Source organism: Cnephaeus nilssonii (assembly GCF_951640355.1).
Source record: "Cnephaeus nilssonii genome assembly, chromosome: 7".
NCBI lineage: Eukaryota > Metazoa > Chordata > Mammalia > Chiroptera > Vespertilionidae > Cnephaeus > Cnephaeus nilssonii.
This window is the reverse complement of record NC_137078.1, coordinates 82,395,183-82,418,878: the sequence shown is the minus strand read 5'-3', so window position 1 is coordinate 82,418,878 and position 23,696 is coordinate 82,395,183. Positions and strand designations below refer to the sequence as shown.

Genomic DNA, 23,696 nt, shown 5'->3' with positions numbered 1-23,696 from the left:
GCTTAGGCACGGTCCATCCCTTTGCTCATCTTAGACCACCCACACTCAGCACGGCAGGCCTCCTCAGCCTCCTGTCTCACTTTTGGGGGCTGCTTTCTTTTCCTCTTTCTTTTGCCTACACCTGTGCTGCTGGCTGGGGAGGTGGAACTGGCATTGGCTCTGCAGGCTGTCATATCCACACCTTGCAGGCTCTTCTGAGCACCAGGGTATCAATACTAGATTTAGGAAGAAAGTAGAAAACCCATCTTAGACTGGGATAAGTCTGGGTCTCCAACACAGTTTTCCAGAGCTTTCCATTGGGGCATTGGGTCCTGGCTAGGTCATTAAAACAATATTTTCCCATTTGGCTACTGTGCTTATATGTCTTCCCAATCAGGCATACCACAACGTGCCTAACAGGCACCCACTCTGTCCCTCTGCACTGGACCGAAGTGAACCTGATGCTGCCTGAGCAACTACAGGACGAGCCAGGGCCCGGAATCTCCACAGCCTCCCTCGCCGTCAGCTGGAAATCCTGAGCCATGTTCACTGCCATGCACTGCTGCTTCTCCTCATCGTCCTGTTCCAGGACCACTGATGGTCCAGAAGCCTGTCATCAGGGCTGGGCAGTGTCAGGACACAACTGAGGCTGGGCAGTATCAGGGAAATGCAACTGATTATCAGGGTCCATTGGAGTCCTGGAGACTATGCTACCAAGAGGTCTAGAGATGGGGGCTCACAAAGAGGTGCCGACAGTCCTTGCAGGAGGACTCAGAAACTGAAAGAGATTTGAGGAGGAAAGAACCAGAATAAAAAGGATCAGAGTTCAGAGATGAATGGCTCAAGAGGAAATTTGCTGATGGCTGTCATTGTCACCTGGTACTTGTAAGCTACCTATACAAGAGGCATCAATGGCTTTAGAGTGTGTTGTTCAGCTGCCAATCAGCCCGCTGACTGATGGGATGGGGCTCTGAGAGTCTATGATCCTGTTGAGTCTAGTCACTCCTGCACTGGAGCCCTGATGAGGGCCCTGCTCTTGGTCTTTGCCCATGTCAGGGGGTGGAGCAGTCCCAGATATACCAGTAAATTCACACTCAAGTGGGACCCAGATTATTGTCTCTCACCTAGTAGAGGACCCCGCAGTGGTTTCTTCAGGTGCCCTGTGATGTGTCCCTTTGCCTCCCACACCAAATCTGTCCTCCCCCTAAACTTGGTGGCTCTGGCAAGAATACAATTGGCCATTGCCTGACTCATATGCGAGTCACAGAGATAGAGAACTGTCCCCAGATCTTATATTTCATCTGTCCTTTTTATAAATTCAAAGTGGGTCAAATCTTATTTCAAGTTTAGAGAAATTAAGTAACTTGGGATCAAATCCACATAGCTCATTAGAGGCAAAACTAGCTGTGGCATCCAATATATATTCCCCACCTTCATCCTTAAATAAAGGAACCCAGGTATTATGCAGAGAATCATGGAACCAGCTAAAATCTACACCTTCCAGCCTCCTGGACAGCTAGGTCTGGCCAAAGAGATATAAACACAGTCAGGTCAAACAATAGTCTACTGTCTAAGAGGAAAAGCCAAAATCCTACAGGCCTACAAACCCCTGCAGTTTTTTGCCTCCAATCCTCCCCTCTATGACCTCAACTCCTATTGTTCCTTTCTAACGTTGCTCCAACCACATTGGCCTCTGTGTTCAGAATGTTCCCCCATCCACACGGCCACGTCTCCCACCTCTTTGAGGATTTAACTCTGTGTCTTCTGAATTTGGCTGGAACTCTAGGGATGGAAATCACCTTGGAGAGTGACACCTTCCTGACTCGCTATTTAAAATGTTAATACTCCTTTCCCCACACTCCCCGTCATCCTTCTCTGCTGTTTTCCTCTGGTCAATACTGTCTCGTGTATTATATGCTTACCTCATTTTTCTCTCTCTCTCCCCATTAGAATGTAGGTTTTACAAGGACAGTTTTTCAGTTTTGCTCACTGCTGCAGTCCAGTGCCTGGCACATGGTAGGCACTCAATATATAATTAAATGGGTAAGTGTGGGGTTTCCAGAAAGGCTGCTTAAGGGAAGGTGACAGCTCAGAGGATGCTCTTTGGCCCTTCCCTCTCCCTTTCCTTCCTCCATCCCTCGGTCTGGAACTCAGACATCATGGGTGGAACTCCAGTCGCCACCTTGGATCCCGAGGTAACCTTGGGATGGAAGCCATGCACTAGCATTGTAGCGCAGACAAAGGAACCTAGGTGGAGCCACTTCACTGGCCCCAATGACAGTCTCTTCCTCTTACAGGAAGTAGAACAAACCTCTACCTCATAACAGCTTATAGGTAACTGCTGCGCTTGTAGGGAGCTGGGCCTCAGAACTAGACATTGTGTCCACAAGTCCTTTCCTCCCTCCTCTGAGGCAAACGCCTGCACTTTTCAACGCCACCCTCTCTTGAGCACATTTCTGAACTCTGTCTTCTCTTTGGCAGAATCCTGCTTTTCTTTTCTTGACTATAGCATGCATGGCACTAACTTGTAATTTGGGTAAGTATGTTTCTTTTCAGTAGGTTCTGAACTCATAGAGGACAGAGACCATCACCCATTCTTCTCTGAATCCCGGCAACTAGCACAGAACTTGGTGCTAGGGCTGGCCATATCTGACACATAATAGAGGCTGAACAAATGGATGTTGAATTGATTGGCTGAACACCTCAGGGCTTGGAAAATCAATGATTCCAACTACAGACTCTATTCTATAGTCACATGTCAGAGCCAGAAGAGCTCATCCTTGTATCATTATCATGTTAATAATAATGATTAGGATAATGATAATGATGATAGCTTCTTACATAGGAATATCACTTTGTAATTTTCAAAGTACTCTCCAACCTGTTATCGCATTTGTACATCACAGTGGCCTCTGAAGTGTGCAGAGCCAGGTACACTGCTGTCCAGGTTGTAGACGGGGAATGTGGTGATCAGACAGGCTAACTAAGTCTTTCAAGTCATTCAACTATTAATAGGCAGAATTAAGACCAAAATCTGGTCTTCGGTCTGCCAAACCAGAGCTCAGCTGTGAATGGTAAAACTAAATGACTAAAACATCATGATGATAATAAATAATACCCAGCCTCCCCCCCCCAAAAAAAAGGGGGAAAATTATAAAAACCAGCTTCTTCTTATCCTAATAGAAAAGGGCCATTTCTAAATGCTGTAGTAGCAAATAAAAGAAAAAAGAGAACAACCACCCAAACCCTCAACCAATCGAGAACTATTGAAAAGGTCGAATTAGAGCCATCCACTGAAATACAAGCAGCCTTTAAAAAGAATAGTGGAAGTCTTGGCATACTGATATGGAAAGATGTCCAAGGGCTATATTGCTGGGCCAAAACAAACAAACACATACACACACAAAACAAACAAAGCAACCCCCCCCCCAAAAAAAAAAACCAACCCCACCCATATTACAGATTAGTACACGTGGTGTGATTCCATTTATATAGAACTGGGATCAGCAAGCTACAATTCACAGGCGCCCTACCTGTTTTTGTAAATTAAGTTTTATTGGCACACAGCCACACCCATTTATTTACATACTGTCTACAGCTGTTTTAACATTATAGCAGCAGAGAAGAGCAGATGCAACAGGGATCATCTGGCCTGCTAAGCCTAAAATATTTACTATCTTGCCTTTTACAGAAAAAGTTTGCCAACCCTACTCTAGAATTTACTTTATATAAACTATCTGGAATGAGATAACAATCCATGACTAATGGTTCTCAGGGGGTGGTAGTAACAGAGAATGGTAAGTTTTTAGAGTACATCTTATATGTGTCTGTATTGTTTGAATTTTTCCTCCCAACAGGTGTTACTTTAAAAATAGGCAGAAATGAAGAGATTTCTGTTTTGAATTTAGAAAGGCAGGCCGATGGCAGCGGTGGGTGGTGACAGTGGTGATGGTGGGAGCAGGTGTGGAAATCTAGTTGCAACTCTTGGCTCACAGTGTCACTTCCGAGGGCTTGAAAGAGAAAATACGTACTTTTTAGTACCTTCCAGTCCGGGTTGATTCACCTTGGCCTTTCCTGAGTTATTTCAGATTCTCTAACATGTGCTTTGAACTCTTCTTCCCTCTGTCTGGAACACCATCTCACCCCTGCTCTTCTCAACCTGTAGGTCTTTGTTTCAATGTCACCTGCTCAGCGAGGCCTTCACCTCTATCGACTGCCACTCTGAAGTGGGCTCCTCTTTTCTCTTCCTCAGAGTAGCTTGCTCTTCCCTAACTTCTCATGCTTCTCACTTCCAGTTTGTCTACTTCTTTATTGTTGGTCTCCCTCACTCACCTTTACACTCCCTCAGAGTAGGAACCGTGACCATTCTGCTCACTGGTGTATCCTCCATACCCAGCCCAGGGTGTGGCATGAAGTAGAAGCTCAATAAACATTTATCAAAAGGATGAATGATCTCTACACCTGTTCATGGATGTCCTAGTCTGTCCCTGCCCAGGAAGAGGCCACCACACCTGCTGGAAGATAAGAATAAAGATTCCCACCCACCTATTCTGCTGATTTCTCTGGCCTGGAGATTGACAATAACCTCCCTGGGACTCCTTTGTAATAACTGTATCCAAAAGAAAGGACCCTCCTCATTCCTTTTGTTTTCTTCTAGCAAAGGGTAAAATCTACCCAGGAGGCAGAATTCCGATGAGAAGTGCCTCAAAGCATGGTCTCAAAAAATACACAAATGACCTGACTGCATCCAGAATCATCTCCCAGGAGGCCTGTCTAGAAGTGGCTGACACCACAGCCACTTTCCAGGAGCAACTGAACAGAGATACCAAGAAACCACCCACCTCTACATTATGATTAGGTGGGCTGCCAACGCCAACTTCTCATTTAGAAATGTCTGTCGGTTTAGGAAGTGAACTCCCCAGAGGCAGGGACTTTGCTCTGTTTTCACAGTGTACGGCACATAGTAGGTTCTCACTAACGATTTCCCGAGTGAACAAATGAATAAACGTGCCTGATCTATCCTAGCTCCTTATGAAAAACCCGAATTCTATGATGCTTAACGTAAGCCTGGTCAATCTGATGGTCCTCTAGGACTCAGAATTTGGAGGCAGACTGGAAAGTGACTCAGAGTCAAGAGTGAGGCAGCCACACTTGTCTTAGGAAAATAGAAAAGCAACGAAAATTATTTTTCAGAGAGAGGAGAATGGAGCAAATACTCAGAAAGGGGCAGGGAGGAGACTCATGGGTCCTGGAGACAGAGGAGGGTAATCCCAACTTCTGACCCTCCCACCCTGATTTCAGTCCCTTACACTTCCTATTCTGGGGCTCTCAGACTCCAAAAATACACCCCCTTTTGGAGTTCAGTTTGAGGAAGTTTTCATTATCTGTGCTATTAAAACCTAGAACCCTTTTTAGCTTAAATTAGTTTGGCCGTTATTATTATTATTATTATTATTATTATTATTATTATTATAGTCTTTTTTTTCTGTCTCACATTGGTTGAGGCCATAGGATCTGGCAGCACAGTAGACCCATTCTGGAATCTTGGGACAGGGAGAAGGAGACCACAGAGTAAGATAGGGGTGCTTGGATCCCAGCAAACAGGCTACCTGAGCAGAGACTAGAGACATAGCAGAGGGGTGACTAATATTAGGAGACGTGAAATCTGAAGACGGAGGCAGCTCCAGGTCTCACCGGGTACCTCCCACCATAAACAGACACATTTATCTTAGTACCAGTACTACAGATCTTAATAAGGTGGTGAAGGATGCATGGATGGGCTGGGCCTCTGCTCTCCCCAGTAACTGGCCTCCTTCAGTCACTTGGCTGGCTTAGATGGCATCTAGGTAGGTCTTATTCTCTGGGGCTGTGTTTTGGACTTGAGGACCCCTCCAGGTATGATTTCAGCCCACCAGAGGAAAGTGGGAAGGGATGCTTTGGGAAAGAGGACCTGGAGGTGTGGCTCTAGCCCATAGATTCAGTGGAGAAGATCTAGGGGAGACGTGGCCACAGCCAGATAACCCTGAACAAGATGACTAGGGAGGAAGCCGAGGGAGTTTCTACCAGTAACTTACTATATCCAGGGATGGTGAAAAGGAGTCATCTTGTAAGGAGGCTGAAAGTGTGACTTTTGGGGTGAAATTTTAGAATCTCCATCAAGTAGAAGACTCAGGTGAGACAGGTCAGAAGTCACGCTGGTGGCTGATAAGGCTTGGTTGGGGTTAAAGGACATTAACTGAGTTGGCTCCAAGTGCCATGTTTGTGTGACTTTTTCTGGCTGTGTTCAGCTATTTGGGTATAGGTGTAACAAAGGGTGCATTTTGAAAGGTTCACACAATAGAAGGACCTCAGGCTAGGAAAACTGAAAGTACTGATGAGGTTGTGATTAGAGAGATGACTAAGAAGAAAAATGATGATGATGATGATGATGATGATGATGATGATGATGATATGGCAGTGGATGGTGGTGGGTGGAGCGATGGGGTCACAGGCTGTGTCTAAGTCATGTCCTCTGAATTCCATCACCTGTGACAGTGTTTGCTGTGCTATCGGCATGTGGAGAAGGGCTTGAGTCCAGGAGGGTTAGCAAATGGCAGGTGTCTGCAGGAAGAGAGGCCCAGGCTAGCCCCATGAGGAAAGAAGACCACAAGCAAAACATCTCTAATCTGTGTGCCAAGCACCTTCTAGAACTGTATCTGACAAATTGCAGACAATCGATAGTTATGAGGACGTTGATGAATAGATGGGTGCACAGTGCTCAGGACAGTGCCAGCAGTTGGTAGACACTGTTGGCTATTACTATGATTGATGTTATTTGTGAGCTCATGTGAGATAGTCCCAGGAGTTGCCAAAAATATTTAATTAGAGAGCACTTTTAAAGGTTGCTGAAGTCCCACATTATGCAAGTCGGGGGACAGGAGCCAGAAACTTTTTTTATTTTTAACTGGTCACGTGAGTCCATTTGTGCACACGGACTGATGAGGCCTGGGTGCACTTGGGTTATAGTTACACTAACAAAATCAATCACCTCTATCTGTAGAGTCTTTAGTACATACTGGATATTGTGCTCAGACATATAATATGTAAGTATGCAATACCTTTTAATTTTTACCTTCTGAAACATAATTAGATAGATAGAGATAAGAGAGATGGATTCTAAGAGATAATAACTTGCCAAGCCCACAAATCAAGCAAGAAATGGAGTTGGAATTTGGATAACAGTGTCTAGGATAATTAGGGAAAAAGAAAAGATCACAAAGAGAGAAGAAAGTGGAGTGCTTGAGAGCCTGGAACTAATCCTACTACTATGACCAACTATGACTGCTCCTATTTGAACATTATGGGATGCTTATATGTGCCAGGCACTGAACCAAGAGCTGTGATGCATGAACTCATTGATCTTTACATTTCTATGAGGTAAGAATTATCTACTATCATTTTATAGATGAGGGACTGGAGTTTTTAAGAGGTTAAATAAACTTGCTCAAGTCCACTCAACTGCTAAGTGGCTGAGGCCTGGGCTCAGTCAATCTGACAGTCTAGACCAGGCAGGGACTTGGCCTGCTCTTGTAAGCAGATGTTATTGGAGCAGTTACGCTCATTCCTTGGTATTTTGTCTTCGGCTGCTTTAGTGCTACAAGGACAGAGCTCAGCGGTTGTGATGGAGATGATGTGGCTCGCAACCTAAAATGCTTACTATGTGGTTCTTTAAGAAAAAATTTGCTGACCCCTGCTCTCGACCCTTATACTACTGAACTTGTCTTAATTCACCCAAAAGTGCAATGAGAATAAAAGAATGGGAAAACTGGAGGGATGACCAAATGTGCTCAGGAAGTATCAGAACGTGTCTAGCCTACGGCAAGGTGCCAGAGTGTCCCTGGGACAGAAGCCCAGGCACTGTGACCCCAGGGGTTTGATGAGCTGTCGTCCATATGCGCACAGAAGCTATCCAGGCTGGTGGGAGGCTGTGGGGTGGAGAGGAGGATTGAGGTTTACATCAGAATCCTCAGCAAATGCGGGGGAGTGACCAGGAAGAGGTTAGTGGATATGTGTGGGCTGAGGTTGTGAGACTGAAGAGCCATGAAAGATCATCACAGAAAAAAATAGAGAAAAGGGGAGGAACGATGTGAAAATAGAAATGAGGTGTAAAAAGAATGCTGGCCTCTTTTCTCCCAGGCCTGGGGCAAATGGGTGCGAAAGGCTAAGCCACCCGGAGGGCCACGGGGGAGGCAGGTGAACTGCAGGTGGCAGCGCTGCTATGTAGTGATCAGCTCATTGCTCTACCCTAGGCTTTCCCTCGGGCAGGTCTGATGGGCCCTGCCCTCAGTCACCTCGGCCACCAGCGCCCTTACCTGTGTAGTCGATGACGAAGCCAACATTGCTCACTGATGCATCGCTGCGGAAGGCGAGGAAGAGGCTGTTGCTGCTGCTCTCAATGCGGCTGGGGAGCTGGGAGCCGTAGAAGCTGCCTATGAGAGGGCTCAGAGAGTCCCGCCCGTCGTAGACGTGGAGGAAGTCATAGCCAGGCTCCAGGTTAAAGCTGGGGAACAAAAACACCCCACCCCACCCCGCCAAGGTTAAATAGGGCTCGTATTGGGCACAACCAAAGTTGGTTTAACATCTAAAATGCCATTACTTACGTCATATCATAGAATAAAAGACACAAACTACATGCTCATCACAATGCAACTGTCCCTTGGTAACTGTGGGGGATTGGTTCCAGGCCTCCCAGACAGCACGCCCTCCACCCACGGGCGTCCAACCCTGAGACTTCCTGGCGGGGCGGGCAGGGTGGGGGGTGTGGGGGATGAGGCCCCAGCCACCTCCCAGTGAGTGGAGAAGATGGAAAAAGCAGGCGTGGGCAGAGGAGGCAGATGCCAGAGTCAGCATTCAGAAAGCTGGAGCTGAAACGGAACATCCTCTTTTTAAAAAACATTTAATTGAAATGTATTTGACATATACTGCTGTGTAAGTTTAAGGCATACAACAAGTTGCCTAGATACATTTATATATGCAATATGATTGCCATTGTAGTAATAATCAGCACCTCTATCACCTCACATAATTATCATTTCTTTTTAGTGGCTGGACTAATTGAGAATGAGTCTCTTAACGAGTTTGGTGATTATAATACAATATTGTCTATATTCACTATATTATGCGCAGAAGGGAAAATGAGTTACCAACTCTACACACCAAGGGGTTAGCCGGAGCGGGTCCAGAACCCAGGTCTTCTCCCTGCTTCTGTGCTACACTGCACCTTCTTTTTCAAGAGGGAAAGAGCCGGCCCGGGAGCCATTCCCAGGCAGGAAGGGCTGTGTCCAGCAGGACCCTAGCTTCATTCCTGTGTCCCTGAGCCAGCTCTCGCTCTCCTGAGGACTTGCTACCACCCCACTCCTGGCACCCACAGCTGTGCCTCTTTCTTAGCAATCCTGACTATAGAGTGAGGAAAAAAAATCTTTTTAAAAAACTGACTCAGTTTAGTAAATGGAATATTAGAGTTTTTGAATGTAATCTATCCCACTGGGATGGAGAGAGTGAAAATGATGGAAAACACCAGGGACTGGCAAGACTGTGGAGCCACTGGGATCAACCACTTTGGAAAGTGTTTCATGGTATCTACTAGATCTGAATATATGCCTGATGATGCTATGATTCCACTCTTAGGTATATCTCCAGCAAAGGCAACTGGAACTAATCGAGCATGCAAAGGTGACAACAACAGAATAAAAGGAAGTGAGTGTGCAGAGAACAGATTTCTGATGCAAACTCAGCCATAGCCTGGCCACAGGCTGGGATACTCAGATACTCCATTCGGCTGGACTGAGAATGCCACGCAGTCCTACCCTTTGGTTGAGACGTGTGGTGGAGGGCGGGGCCACGGCAACTCTCGGTCAGAGGGGTAGGGCCGGTAGAGAGAGGGGATGAGGGGTAGAGCCAGGCATGCATGACTTCCTTCCTACATGGCACCCTCTCACACTGGGTCAGCTCTAGGGTCACTCCACCACTGCTGGGTGGGATGGTCTTCCTGCACCATCATTCAGCTGCCATCCACCTGCTCTTCTAAAAGTCACCAGGGGAGGGACCTGGTCAGTCTTGGTCACAGACTATGGCTCCACCACTTCCTAACTACCTTCTTCTGTCCCTGCCTTCCTTCAATCATCTGATTTTATCTGAGTACCCTCCTATATCAGGCACTGTACAAGGTGCCCGGGACATGGGATATGTCAGACACCACCCCTTCTTCCAGACGGGGATGGGGCTGAAGGAAGTGATGGATGTGAAGATGATACAGCAAAGCCTGAAGTCTGTACAGGTGTATGGGGTCACAACACCAAGTTCCTCGGGAGGAGAAAATGAAGCTTTTGTGAAGGCCAAGCTGGCGTTGAGCCCAGGGAGATGAAAAGACCCTCAGCGGTTGAAAAGGACGCCGCTGTGAAGGGAGAAGCAGAGCCTTGGAGACTGCTCGTACTTCAGTCTGGCGGGAGCCCGGGGATCGGGATGGGTGGGGTTCTACTGCGGTGGGGGCACTGCATAGAGAGGCAGGCAGCAAACAGATTGCTTAGGATGGAATTCAAAAGTTTGGACTTTAATTTATAGGGAAGAAGGAGCTGTGTAGGGTTTTAAAATAAAGGATCTATTTACTGCTTCTTTTTTTAAAAAGTTAAATGTAATTCATACATCATGAAATGATCATCTCTTAAGTGCATGGCTCTACCAGCTTTGACACATGCCTATCAAGTTTTGCCGATCCTAAAACTTTACATAAGTGGAATCATTCATTATGTACTCTCGTGTGTGTGTGTCTCCTTTTGCTCAGTGTGCTCCTTCTGAGATTCACTCACACTGCATGCACCAGTAGTTCTTTCCTGATTGCTAAGGAGTATTACCATACGTTAAAATGGAAAACAGGGTGGTTACTGTAGCATTTTCATAGACCAGACCACTCCGCGGCTAGCTAAAGAAGAGACTGGCATGGAAGGCAAGATGGGGGCAGAGGAACCCCTTAGGATACCAGGGTCGTAATTCAGATGGGAAATAACAAGGCTTCAAGCAGGGCAGCAGCTGGGAGGATGCACCAGGGGGGCAACAGGAGGCGTGTTAAGGCAGCAGTGGCTCCACACCTTGTCACTCACAAAAGCAGCAGTGAAGGGGGATGAGGGTGCCAAGCCCCCGCGTTCAGAACGGAGCTTGTCTGGGAGGAGCAATATGCTTGTGAGTTGCAGCCTAGGCTCCTGCAGCACCAGAGACAGCCAGCAGCTGGATACATGAGCTGCAGCTCAGCAGGATGTCCGGGCGGGTGGCAGAGGGGAGTTGGCAGTTTCCGAGAGGAAAGCCCTGGGAGGGGATGAGCTTGTCCAGGAAGGAGGTGTGGGCGAGAAGAGAAACAGCTCGAGACGTGGCCTGGCCAAGGAAGAGGGCCATGAGGGGGGAGCGGTGCCCTCACAGAAGAAGTTTGAGAACCGGGAGGAAGGGGGAACTGCATAAAACCCAAGGGGAGAAGCAGAGTAGGGACTGAGGGAGCGATCAAGAGGTGCCGGGGATAAAACAGGGACAGTTCCACTTTGTTTAGCAACCAGTTGGCTGGTGTCTTATCAGAGGAGTTGCCAGCAGGCCCGTGGGCAGAGACTAGCTCTCAGTGGTTCTCTGTGAAAGGAGGGGAGGAAGGAGAGAAAAGCTGGGGCAACTCTTTAGAAGAGCTTGCCTCTAAAAGGAATAAAGGAGATCATGGGGGAGCTTCATAGGGGTGCATCTGAGAAAACCCTGAGCCTGTTCCTAAGCTGGGGAGCGAGCTGGAATGAGCTGGGTGAGAGCAGGGGAGGAAATGCTGGAGGGCAGAAGACAAGAATCCAGCAAGGCCCTACTTTCTGAATCTCAACAGCTTTGGAGCTAAAAGAAAAGAAAAGAAAATAATAACAAGAAGAAAGAAGTAAGAATATATGTGAAGCCACTGAGCGCCGTTCTGGGCCCATAGGAGACTTTCCGGAAATGCTCGGGTCTCTTCGTCTTGGTGCTCCTGCACCTCCCCGGGCCACGCATTCACAGCAGACCTGTGCATACTCACCCAGACACCCAGGTCTGAACCCCCTAGCTGCTCTGAACCCTTTGTCTCCCTCCCAGGGAAAGGTACATACATGTTAAATACCAGGGCGATGACGTAGTCTGGTGAGACGGTCACCTTCCAGTCGCACTCCTTGCCCGGCGGGTAGGGCTCTGGGTAATTTGGAGACAGGATGACTCCCGAGGGTCCCGTCAAGTCTCCCCCGCAGGGAGCTGAGGAGAGAAGACAAGGGTAAGACGCTCCCTTCACCGGGTCCAATTTAATGGGTATTTGTAGGCACAGAAGAGGAAGGATTGAGTCTGATACACTGGAGTTGACACCTGGCCCTGGAGGCCAAGGGGAGGGTGGAATGTAATGGGTCTGAGGTCTCCCCTTGAAGGGATGGAACGTTTTGGAACTAGAGGCGGTGGTGGCGCAACACTGACATTAGCCATTTCTCATTGGCTAATGTCACTTGAAGGAATGACTAAAAACAAAACCTGAGACTCTGCCAGCTCCTGGCTGTGTGATGTTAGAGAACTGACCTAACCTCTCTGGACCTCAGTGTCTTTCTATTGCAAAAAGAGACAATACCTCCTTCCTGGGGTGGCTGCAAAGATTGTGATGTCGGAAAGCACCTGGCATACCATAAGCAGTCAATACCTGGAGCCATCATGCATCTTTCAGACCCGGGAAACACCTGCTCTCCGCCCACTGCCTCACATTCACTTTCCAGGCGAGGCAGGCACCGTGCCTATTTACCGAGTCCTGGTGCAGTCGGTCAGGAGTGCCAAACATTACCATGTTCACCTGCCAAGCGCACCAGCCTCCTACACTGCCAGTGCTCTTGGCACCTGCTTGGGGCTGCAGATCCCGTCCAATTTTCCAAAAGACCTTCTCCAAGGGAGCATGTACGCCTCAGTCGTATGGAGAGACTACAAATCCCCATGAGTCCACTGTGGTTTCCCTCCTGAGATGACAGGCCTTCCCAGCTGGCAGGAGAGGGAAGGTGGCCAGCGATACAGCAGGCTGCTTACCCAGAGTCCCCTGGGCCCTTCCCAGATCCTGAGCCAGGTTCTGCACTAGTTGGCCGGGCTGTTGCCCTGCAGCATGAGGGTTTGGTCAAGTGGAGGCTGAGAAGTGGATGGGGTCATTAACAGGAAAAGATGGCCAAGACTATGACTGTGGCTTATGACCACCATCGGAGATTGGCAGCGCAGCAGTCAAACAGTGAGCCCACAGGAGCACGGAGAGCCGTGCAAGAGGAAGCCAGAAAATCCAAGACTGGACATGGGGTGGGAGCCAAGCCTGTATCCAAGGCTGAACTGAACAGCAGCCGCTGGCCCGTCGCAGAGATGAGCAATATTTATTGCCTCCCGGTGCAGCTTTTCCTCAGAGCAATGCTTAAAGGGCTGGAGCAACCCTCCACAGGGTCTCTTTAAAAATGGTAGGTCTTCAAGCCAGGCCATAAAAGTCCTAACACGGTTGAACAGCAAACCTGAGTGGTCATGAGTAGTGTGTTTTTTTCCCATGGAAAATATATCTCAAACACCAACTTGAGTACCAGAAACACTCAAGTGGGCACCTATTAAATGTCAGGCATGAGCTATAGCATTTTAGCTGCCTTATCTCATTTATGTCCCATAGAAACTCAGTGAGCTATGGGCTACCCTTCCTGAGTTAGAAAGGAGGAACTGAGGCTCAGAGAGCTTGTCACTCGCCCAGAGTCACTCTGAGACTCAAATCCACGCATGTCTGGCTCCAGAGTCCATCAACGGGCTCTACCACCTCAGAACTGCTGATGGCGGTGGGAGAAGGGAGGGGCGTCCCTCCCCATGGGCCTGCAGGGCACAGGGCCCGGGCACAAGAGCTTCTGTGAGTGAGGATGCTTCCTCGAGTCAGGTCTGCCTTGTGTCTCCCGCGCTTCCCCTCCACTGAGGCTTCTCTAGAGAAGATGGTTAGATGAATGGGACAGACCGGGGTAAAACTGCATTTAACAAGGCAAGACCACACTGTCCAGTCCACAGAGAGTGGCCCTACCCAGAAGCACAGCGTGACGCAGCCAGTGAGAGGGAAACACCCTTGTCATGCCAGCTGCCCAGCTCCCTGGGGGACCTTCCCAAGGGGGCACAAGGATGCCTCCATTCGGGCAAGGGCTATTAGGCCGGCCTTCCTTTGCAGCTCAGGGGTGGCTTTAAGTTTGCCACAGGTGGGGTGAATCTAGGCATTTCTGAAACCGCCTGTTTTTCTTCGGCTAACCCCAAAATTGGGCAGATCATTCCCGGAGTGCTGAGAAGTGGGCAGGCTGTACTGAGGTATGAGCGTTGTGACAAAGGCCATCAATTTTGAAGTGACACAGTCCCAGGTTCAATTTCTGACTACGCCCCTTACTGTGAGTTTGGGCACGTTATCATACTTCTCTGAACCCCCATTTCCTGGTCTATAAAACAAACTGAAAAGAATGATGATGGTAATGGCTTCTATTGTATACTGTGGTTACTGTGAGCTTTACAGCACTGTCTTATTTAATCCTCAAAACAACCCTGTGAGGTAGGTACTTTTACTTTCCCCATTTCAGGGGCGGAAAACGAAGCACAGGGAGATGAAGTGATTTATCCAAGGCTACACAGCTTGTTGTGGTGAAGCCAGACTGGAACCTGGCTCGCTGGAACCCAGAGCCTGAGTCTACATGATGATTCTATTTGCGATCACGTGGCCACAAAGTCCATCCCAGCGCCTACCACAGGGATGACTCTCAACAAACACTTGTTTTCTTCCTTGGCTTCCTCCCTGTAATGAAGGGATGCCAAGGCCAGCCAGGTCAATCCTGGCAGACGGCCAAGGGAGCTGGAGATTAGGGGCTTGTCACTGGGAGGGCCGGGCTGTTTGAGAGAGAGGCAAAGACTTCCACTTTGTTGCCTAAGGAGCATTCCCCAGGCCATAGGGCACAAGGAATGGGTAACGAGAGCTGAGTTACCCGCTTTGCCCTGCTCGCTGCCCATTTACTGCCATCAGCTTGATGCAGGGTAGCCCTTCTTCTCCACCGGGGATGGTCTTGTCTCAGGACCTGCTTTTCTGCAAGATAAGCCTACGGAATCCCTGCCATGAGGGATGCTGAATCAGAGGGGCCTTGGAAGTCATGTGATTCTCTCCACAGCCTTATCAGACAGAATGCCCTGGGCCAGATGGAACTCTGGTTCAGGGAGGGAAGTGAGTCCGAAAGCTCGAAAGAAGAAAACTGGGAAAGGAGGAAGAGCAGAGGAAGGGAGGGAGGGAGAGAAATTAGTATTTCCTAAGATTCGGGTTAGTTGTGAGTTCACCCCACAATGCTAGGAGGAAGTCTATTTTCTTTCACTTTACAGATGAGGAAACTGAGGCTCAGAGAGTCAAAGTAACCTTCCCATGGCCACTGAACTAGCAAATGGCAGAGCAAGGAAATAACGTGGATCTGTCTCCTTCCCTATCCCACACGCTTTGCGACAGTCATGACATGTAGTTGAGAACTGAGCTGGTCTGGAACCCGGATCTCGCCCTCCTGTCCACAGCACACGCACATGCTCCGTCACCTACTCAGAGGACAATCCATTGAGGGAGAGGATTCAGGGTCTGTCTTCAATGCCAGGCCTCAGAGCATGGCCTGCAAAGCCAGGCCTCAGATGCAGGGATTGAGCCGTGTGGAGAGGCAGGGCCCTGCCAGATAGGCACTGCGGGGCACACGTCTCTGAAGTCCCCGGAACCCGTCTCCAGCAGGGGAGTCGGTGTGTGCTGTGCGGCAGGAAACCGCAAGGCTCTGTATTCAGAGGGATCGGGGTTTCAGGGTTGGCTCTGCCACGTCCTGGCTCTGTGATTTGGGACAAGATATCCAAATGTGTCCAAGTTTCAGTTTGCTCAACTGTAAAATGCGGGAATGGCACTCATTATGGAGAGCTGCCGGGAAAGCTAAACGAGGTTGTGGAAATAAATGTCCAGCATGGGGCTGGCACACAGTAGGGCTCAGTGGCTTCTGGTTCCCCTCTAGCACTCAGTGCTGACATGGAAACATGTTCAGTACCGTGCCTGAGTAAAAGAGCCGAGCGGAAGTGAACACCGGAATGTTTGTCTCTCTCTCTCCTTCTTTCCTGTCCCCCTCTCCCTCCAAGCTCCCTCCTCCTAGTCTCCAGTTGCTACGCTAGGGAGCAGGATTATTCCAGCCCAACCCCTATAAGCTGCATGACCTTGGACATGTCTCAGAGCCTCCAATCTATCCTCCATCAAATGGGGAGATTTTAAGACTAAGGGCAGATCAGGAGAACCGACACCCAGGTGACCAACAGTGACCTTGGGAGGAGGAGGAGCAGGGTTCCTTCCCTCACACCCGAGCTGGGGGTGACCTTCTAGAGCTTTAGGTAATGGAAGAGTCATTTCAGAACCTGCTGACCTACTACCCGACATGGCCATTGTCCCCTTCCAACCTATACATCCTGGGCCAGGAGAAAAGGGACAGACACACCTGGCTTAGGAACCTTTGGAACCATTTTGGAGAGTGAAGAATGTGGTGTGTGTGTGCGTGTGTGTGTGTGTGTGTGTGTGTGTGTGTGTGTGTGTGTTTTCTGCAGCTTTGGGCTGCTCTGAGTCTCCTGGCCAGACTCAAGGTGCAGCTGCCACGTATGTGGACAGGGGGTCTGGAGCCCCCACGTGCTGGGGCCCGGGGGCAGGGCTCGCGCTATGCTGCTCTGTACCGATGCATGTTGGCGGGCTGGGCTGCCAGAAGAATCTGTTCTCGATCTTCACGCAGCTGATCTCTGCGCTGCCCTGCAGGGCGTAGCCGGGGTCGCACTGGAACACCGTGGAGTCGCCAGCTTCCCAACTGTCACCACTCCGGCTCCCGTTCTGTGGGACCCCAGGGTCATTGCAGGACGTGGCTGTGGACACTGGGACAAGAAAACAGAAGAGGAGGTGGGTTGCCTAGGTGTCAGCCACATGAGGCTCCCAGTACACCCCCCTCACTGACATCACACGTCCGTCAGCTGGGCCCCTGCGTGATCTTTGACACCTCCCAATAGTGCTACCATCTCCGATCTCACCCCCATTACTTCCACTCCCAATGCCACTGCCACCCATTCTCCCAACTTCACCATCCCTGTCATCCTGTCCTGAGAAACTGAGTTGAGCATGATGGCGCTGCTATGATTGTAGAACCGAGTTCAGCTTGATTTACCGATACGAGCTGCTACAGAGCTAAGCTTTGCAATCTTGTCTAATGTAGGTAACATGATCTGTAAAAGGGAGTGACAAGATAATTAAGTATAAACTCCAGATTCAATCAGCAGGGGCTGCAAAGGAGTCTGGGGGTCGGCCGCCCGGGCGCTGAGCAGTGGCTGTGAAGATGCAGGGAATTACTCAGGCGGGTGAAACCCACATTCTCTCTTGCGTGGCAAACAACCAAAGACTCATCAGTCTGGAACTGAAAACAAACCCAATGTTTGTAACAAAGCAGAGGTCAAAACAAGCATAAGTAACTGAGATGTACTAAAAATTCAAAAAACTCAGGGATTTGGGAGCTGCGTGTAGTCTTACTACCTAAGCTAGTTTTAAGTGAATACCCAATGAATGACGGAAGGGAGGAATAAATGAATTAACAAATGAGTGAGTGAATGAATGAAGCCTGAGGAAGTGCACCAAAGGAAATGGTGTACACGAAAGTCCGGAGGAAGGATTCTGAGGCAGCTGCAGCAAGCCAGCTGCCGCCACGGTTCCCACGATGGCATCGTTCATAGACGGGTCAGCAGGACCCGGGGACAAGAGGTTTTGGAGGCCACAGGATCAATAACATTCATTTATTTGGAGGGTCAGTTTTTCTTTAAAATTTGGGGGAAAATAACTTTTATACTAAAACAAGTGCATTTATTATGGAGTAGGATGTAAAATTCATACTTGTTTTTAAGCAAAACCATGAAGCCGCAAAGAGATTTTTGCTTCCTACACCCTCCGGATCTTCTGAAAATAGGCATCCACTCCCTTCTGCTGTTCGGAGACTTCAGTGGAAAAGTCCAAGAAGCGCCAGCCCGGGGCAACCGTACACACGCATATCACTAAGTATAAGACCCAGGCTTGTGCGGAGAGTCCGGAGTTACAGTATTCCAACACCTGACACCTAACAACGCCTAAGACAGTATACAGCAAACTAGGCCTGCATCCCAATCTGGCTCTGTGCCCGTTCTTGTCAATGAAGTTTAATTGGAACACAGGCATGCTCATTTGCTGACATATTGTCTATGTCCTAGAATGGCAGTGGCATTGTTATGTCATATGGCCCACAGAGCCTGGTATATGTTACCCTATCTGAAGCCCTCCCCTGTTCAGATCACATTTTAAAACCTATTCTTGCCCAAACTGGTTTGGCTCAGTGGATAGAGCGTCGGTCTGCGGACTGAAAGGTCCCAGGTTCGATTCCGGTCAAGGGCATGTACATTGGTTGCGGGCACATCCCCGGTAGGGGGTGTGCAGGAGGCAGCTGGTCGATGTTTCTCTCTCATCGATGTTTCTAGTTCTCTGTCCCTCTCCTTTCCTCTCTGTAAAAAATCAATAAAATATATTAAAAAAAAAAAAAACCTATTCTTCACTTGTGTTCAGTTTTAGTTATTAACAGCATTGGTGATCTTCTATCACTGTGCTCCAGCCATAGCTGTAAAATCTTCTTCCAACACAGCAGGCACAGTCCCCTTCCTTCGTTGCCCCAGGGCCTTTGCACAGGCTGGTCCTTCTGCCAGGAATGATCTTGCCATAGATCTTATGCCAGCTCCATCCTGTCATCCAGTTTTCAGCACCAATATCACCTCTTCAGACAGGTCTCTTTGATTATCTTCTTCTGGGCTCATTCTTTACTCCTGCTTCCATCACTTTTATCACATTATCTCATTTTGTTCCTTTCATAGCACAAGCTGTAATAACCTGGCTAATTTATTTGTTTGCCTCTTAATTGTATACACGTGTGCATCTATCTCTATGGGAACAGAGACCTTGGCTGTTTTGCTTCCAACTGTATCCCCAGGGCCTAGAACAGTACCCAGCACACAGCAGTGCTCAGTAAAAACAGACTTGGCTTTCATCTCTGGCTCTCCGGGGCACTGTGCACATGTTAATGATTCCTTGGGGGGAAAATAGCTCACTGTTCTGAGCATACTCAGAAAGATTATTTATATGGGAGGCAACAGAGTGCCATGATTAAGAGCCTGGATTTGGGAATCAGACACAGGGGTATTGACCTTGCATGAGAAACTTCTCGGGGCCTCAGAGCCCACATCGGCAACATGGATTAATAAGACCTGAAGGTTTGTGTGAATATGGGAAGGAGAATGTAGTGGAGAGCCTAAAGTGGCGCCTGCTCAATAGATGGCAGTGATGATGCTCCCTCTCCTCCGTGCCCCTCACCTTTTGTTGTTCTCGCGTTCCCTCTTTAACGCTCCTGAATTGGAGCTGCTTGGCACAGCCTCTGGGAAAGGCTGGGCCCACGTGGTACAGATAGGATGTTGGGTGTTACACAGTCATGTTTACTTAATAAAGCCGAGCGGGCACTAATCGTCCCTGGCATTTCTGTAAATCCCCTGTCAAATACACACTATAAAGTTAACATGGGCTGAGCCACTCTCTCTTCCCGAGAGTAGTCCTGATATTTGCTAACTAATGACAGCAACAGGGGAGGTAACCTTTCCCGAACCTCGGTTACACCCAGACCACTGGCTAGCTTTGCCCACTGGAGTCCAGGCTGGCTAGCTTTGCCCACTCCCCTCTCTGCAGACCTAAGCAACGCCCAGGGCGGCTTGCCCAACCAAGGAAACCCTTGTGTGCGAGAAAACCATCCATGTATTCGTCCATGTCTCCGTGTGCCAACTGTGCAGGCAGCAGTGAGTGAGCACCTGCTGCATGCGCACCCCGGGGGGAGTCGGATGACAGGGCTCTCTGTGGGGTGGCAAGCAGGTGGCCAGCTCCGATGTAAAGCAGAGTGTCTGGAACTGACAGTGTGCTGAAGAGACAGAAGTAAAGTGCTGAAGGTGCCATCGTCTACAGCGATGTATTCTGAACGGGGAGATGAGAAAGAAGTGGCCTCTGAGATGAACCTTGAAGGAGGAAAGTATGTCGAGGAGAAAGCACTGGTGCTGCTGGGTGAAGGCACGGCTCACGAGACGCCCAGGGACTCTGTCCCACGTGGCGCCGCTGAGGACGCAGTGGAAGTCAGATAATGCAGATCCGTGGGGGAATTCATTGGTACAATTATGGGCTTTTTTTTTTTTTTAAGCCATACTCATTGGTGTGGGCAGAGCCAGAGAAAATACATGTCTCATTTAATTATTCATACTACTCCTTTTCCCAGAGAGTGTACTGAGCCGTCTCTTTAGCATTCTACCCTCTTCACTGCTGGGAGACCCTTCGATTGCTTCTTCCAGCAATTTCCAAAGTTTGTATCACGAAATGCTAATCACTTGAGATGGCTTAGAAAAAAGTCAGCCACGGCCAGATATGCCTGGCAATTGTGGCCTGCGGGCACCTCCTGAATTTATTTGCATTAGCACACCGAGAGTCCTGAGAGGTCCCAAAATACAGATAACCTCTTTAGATCTGCCTCAACCTAAGGACCTTCCCAGCATCACTTGATCCTGCATTTTTAAAAATATATTTTTTTAAAAAATATTTTTCATTGATTTCAAATATGGAAAGAGGGATAGAGACATCATTGATGAGAGAAACTCACTGATCAGCTGCCTCCTGAATGGCCCCTACTGGGGATTAAGCCCCCAACCTGGGCATGTGCCCTGACCTGGAATCAAACCATAGGTCGACACTCAACCACTGAGCCACACTGGCCGGGTGTGCAAACTTTTTTCCTGCAATACCAATAAATAATCCCTGGAACGCCAGGGAACAGATGCTGGGAAATGCTTATCTAAAGTGACTCCCTTGTTGTCTCGTGCTGGAACCCTAATCTCAGACGAGTTCAGTGCCACTCAGTGGCCCCCAGGGACTCTCTCCATGGGTGAATGGGTGCCATGATCAAGGAAGAAGATCCCAATGAACCTTGCAAGGAGCTATTCCTCACTGGGCTGGAAGCCTGCATTAGTACTAAATGGGCAAATTAAAAAGTACAAAGGAACTCAATGCTGGAGACTCTCATCTGCCCCACACCCTCATCTCTATGGAGGAGATGGATCAGAAGGGAGCTAGGTGTAGGGTCTATAACTCCATTATAGCCCTACTGGTGCCAGGGATATACCCAACCACCCTTAGCTGACACCCCGACTGCTGAGTGTGGAGGCAAAGCCACGGCACAGGTGCCACGCAGACTTGCTCTGGAATCACCATGGAAACCCCTCGCACAGACAGACAGAGGAGTGAGGAGACGGTAATGAAGACAGCTGCTGTATAATAAACGCAAGCACCGACCGAGGCAGAGTCACTTGTGCAGGGAGATGAGTGACGGGAGAGGCACTTCAGAGGAGATGAGATGATGCATCACAGGCAGAGGCAGGGCCAATCATAGACATTATCTAATATTGGGACTTGACGTCTGAGCACTGCCCATCTTCCGCAGCTCTTTGTCATGCTCCTCCATAATTGGCTCCGGCAGTACATAATTAATTGAATTTAGATTGCTCACATTTGGCTTCCAGACTTTTACTAGACTAAGAACCGGAATGTGCGCCACGTCAGATCGGCTCTTCCATAACCGCACCCCAAACCACTCTCCACCTCCCTCCCCGGCTCCTGTGTTTCAGCCCCAGGGACGAGCCTCGCGTCTGAACCGGTTACCCTGCCTCTGTGCTGTGCATGTGCTCTTTACACCCAGGGTACCTTTTCTCTCCTTTTCATCGAATGGGGGCCTCACAGGCTTCAAAATCCGGGTCAGTGGCAAGACCAGCTCCATGTCATGGCCGACTATTCGCTGTTGGAAACACTGTCTCTTCTCCTGTAACTGCTACTCATCATCAGGTCTGAGCTTGGACATTATCTTTTCTGGATGCCCCAAGGTGAGCATCGTAGTTTATATTTCTCCTCCATATGCTTATCAATTTGTACATAAGTGTCTACTAACCTGCCTGTGCCCCCGACTCCCCGCACTGAGTAAGTGCAGCGTGGCTATCTGAACAAGCGCTAGTCTTGTACCAGGCACACAGCAGATGCTCAGTAAGTATCTTTACATGAGTGGAGAGCTGGAGGGCAGGAGGGGCTCGAGGCAGTAGGACGGATGGAGAGGGGCCGGGGGAAGGCTAGCACAGACCTGAGAACTGCACGGCAAAGCCCTGCTTGCTGGTGAAGAAGTCGGTGCTGAACTGCAGCACCACCGAGTTGAAGGTGCTGTGCAGGTCCTTGGGCAGCGCCGAGCCGCTGAGCTCCTTCAGCAGGACCCCGCTCTCCACGGGCCCGTCCCAGATGCGCAGCACATCGTGGACCTCCTCCGTGTCGAACACCAGGAAGTGGAGCCTGAACGGGAGAAGAGGCAGCAGTCAGGCGGGGCCCAGCCGCTTCTGTCCGGGGCATCCGGGTAGGGAAGGTCAGAAACCTAAAAGGCTCGTAGGAAGGGAGAGAAGGCAGCGTCTGGCAGCATCCTCAGAATTCCCACCCAGTTTGCTCCTCCCACTGCTGTCATTAGTGATGGGGACAAGGGTGAGGGACAAGATTTTGAGCATTTTTTATTGTTAAGCCTCACCAGAGCATATTTTTTCCATTGATTTTCAAAGAGAGAGGAAGGGAGGAGGAAGGGAGAGAGAAAGATTCACGTGAGAGACACATTGACTGGTTGCTTCCTGTACATGGGCCACAGGGGCTGGGGATGAACCTGCAACCGAGGTATGTGCCCTTGACCGGGAATCAAACCGACGGCTCTTCGGTGCATGGGCTGATGCTGTAACCACTGAACCCACTGGCAAGGGTCAGCAACTTGTTTGTTATCATGAGCCTCATGTAGCCATTGTCAACCCCCAGCCTCCTCGGTTCTACACAACAGCTCCCAGAGCCACTCCTGAGTCCACACCCATGTCATTCTAGGTTGTGCGGGGGATGCTGAGAAGGCAAGATAAAGGATATAGGGAAAAACAGACAATCAAATGCCAATAAGTTATTTTGTGTAATTGACAAACTGATTCTAAAGTTTAAATGGAGAGGCGAAAGACCTGGGACTGCCACACGATACTCTTCAGAAAAAAGTTGGAGGACTGACGCGGCTGATGTGAAGACTTACTATGAAGCTATAGCAACCAAGACAGTGTGGTATTGGTGAAACAACAGACAGACAGATCAATGGGACAGGACAGAGAGCCCAGGAATACACCCACACAAATATAGTCAATTGATCTTTGACGAAGGAGCAAAGGCAATACAATGGAGCAAAGGTAATTTCTTCAACAAATGCTTCTGGAAAAAATGAATCTAGACACAGGCCTTCTACCCTTTACAAAAATAAATTAAAACGGATCACAGATCTAAATGAAAGCATAAAACGAAAACTCCCGGAAGATAACATAGGGGAAAGCCTAGATGACCTCGGGTATGGTGTGACTTATTAGATACAACACCAAAGACATGACCTATGAGAAACCAACTGATAAGCTGGAAGGCATTAAAATTAAAAATGTATGCTCTGCAAAAGACAATGGCAAGGGAATAAGAAGACAAGCCACAGACTGCGAGAAATTATCTGCAAAAG

General features: G+C 48.9%; 1 protein-coding gene across 1 annotated transcript in view; it reads right to left on the bottom strand.

Moving 5' to 3' along the window:
* The window catches only part of CSMD2 (CUB and Sushi multiple domains 2), a gene marked incomplete at its 5' end in the record, with an annotated part of 537,662 nt that overhangs the window by 96,246 nt on the left and 417,720 nt on the right, over positions 1 to 23,696 (bottom strand). The window contains 4 exon segments of the mRNA XM_079778373.1: positions 8,331 to 8,518; positions 12,114 to 12,252; positions 16,738 to 16,929; positions 22,272 to 22,474. Coding sequence (XP_079634499.1) covers positions 8,331 to 8,518; positions 12,114 to 12,252; positions 16,738 to 16,929; positions 22,272 to 22,474 — 722 coding nt within the window.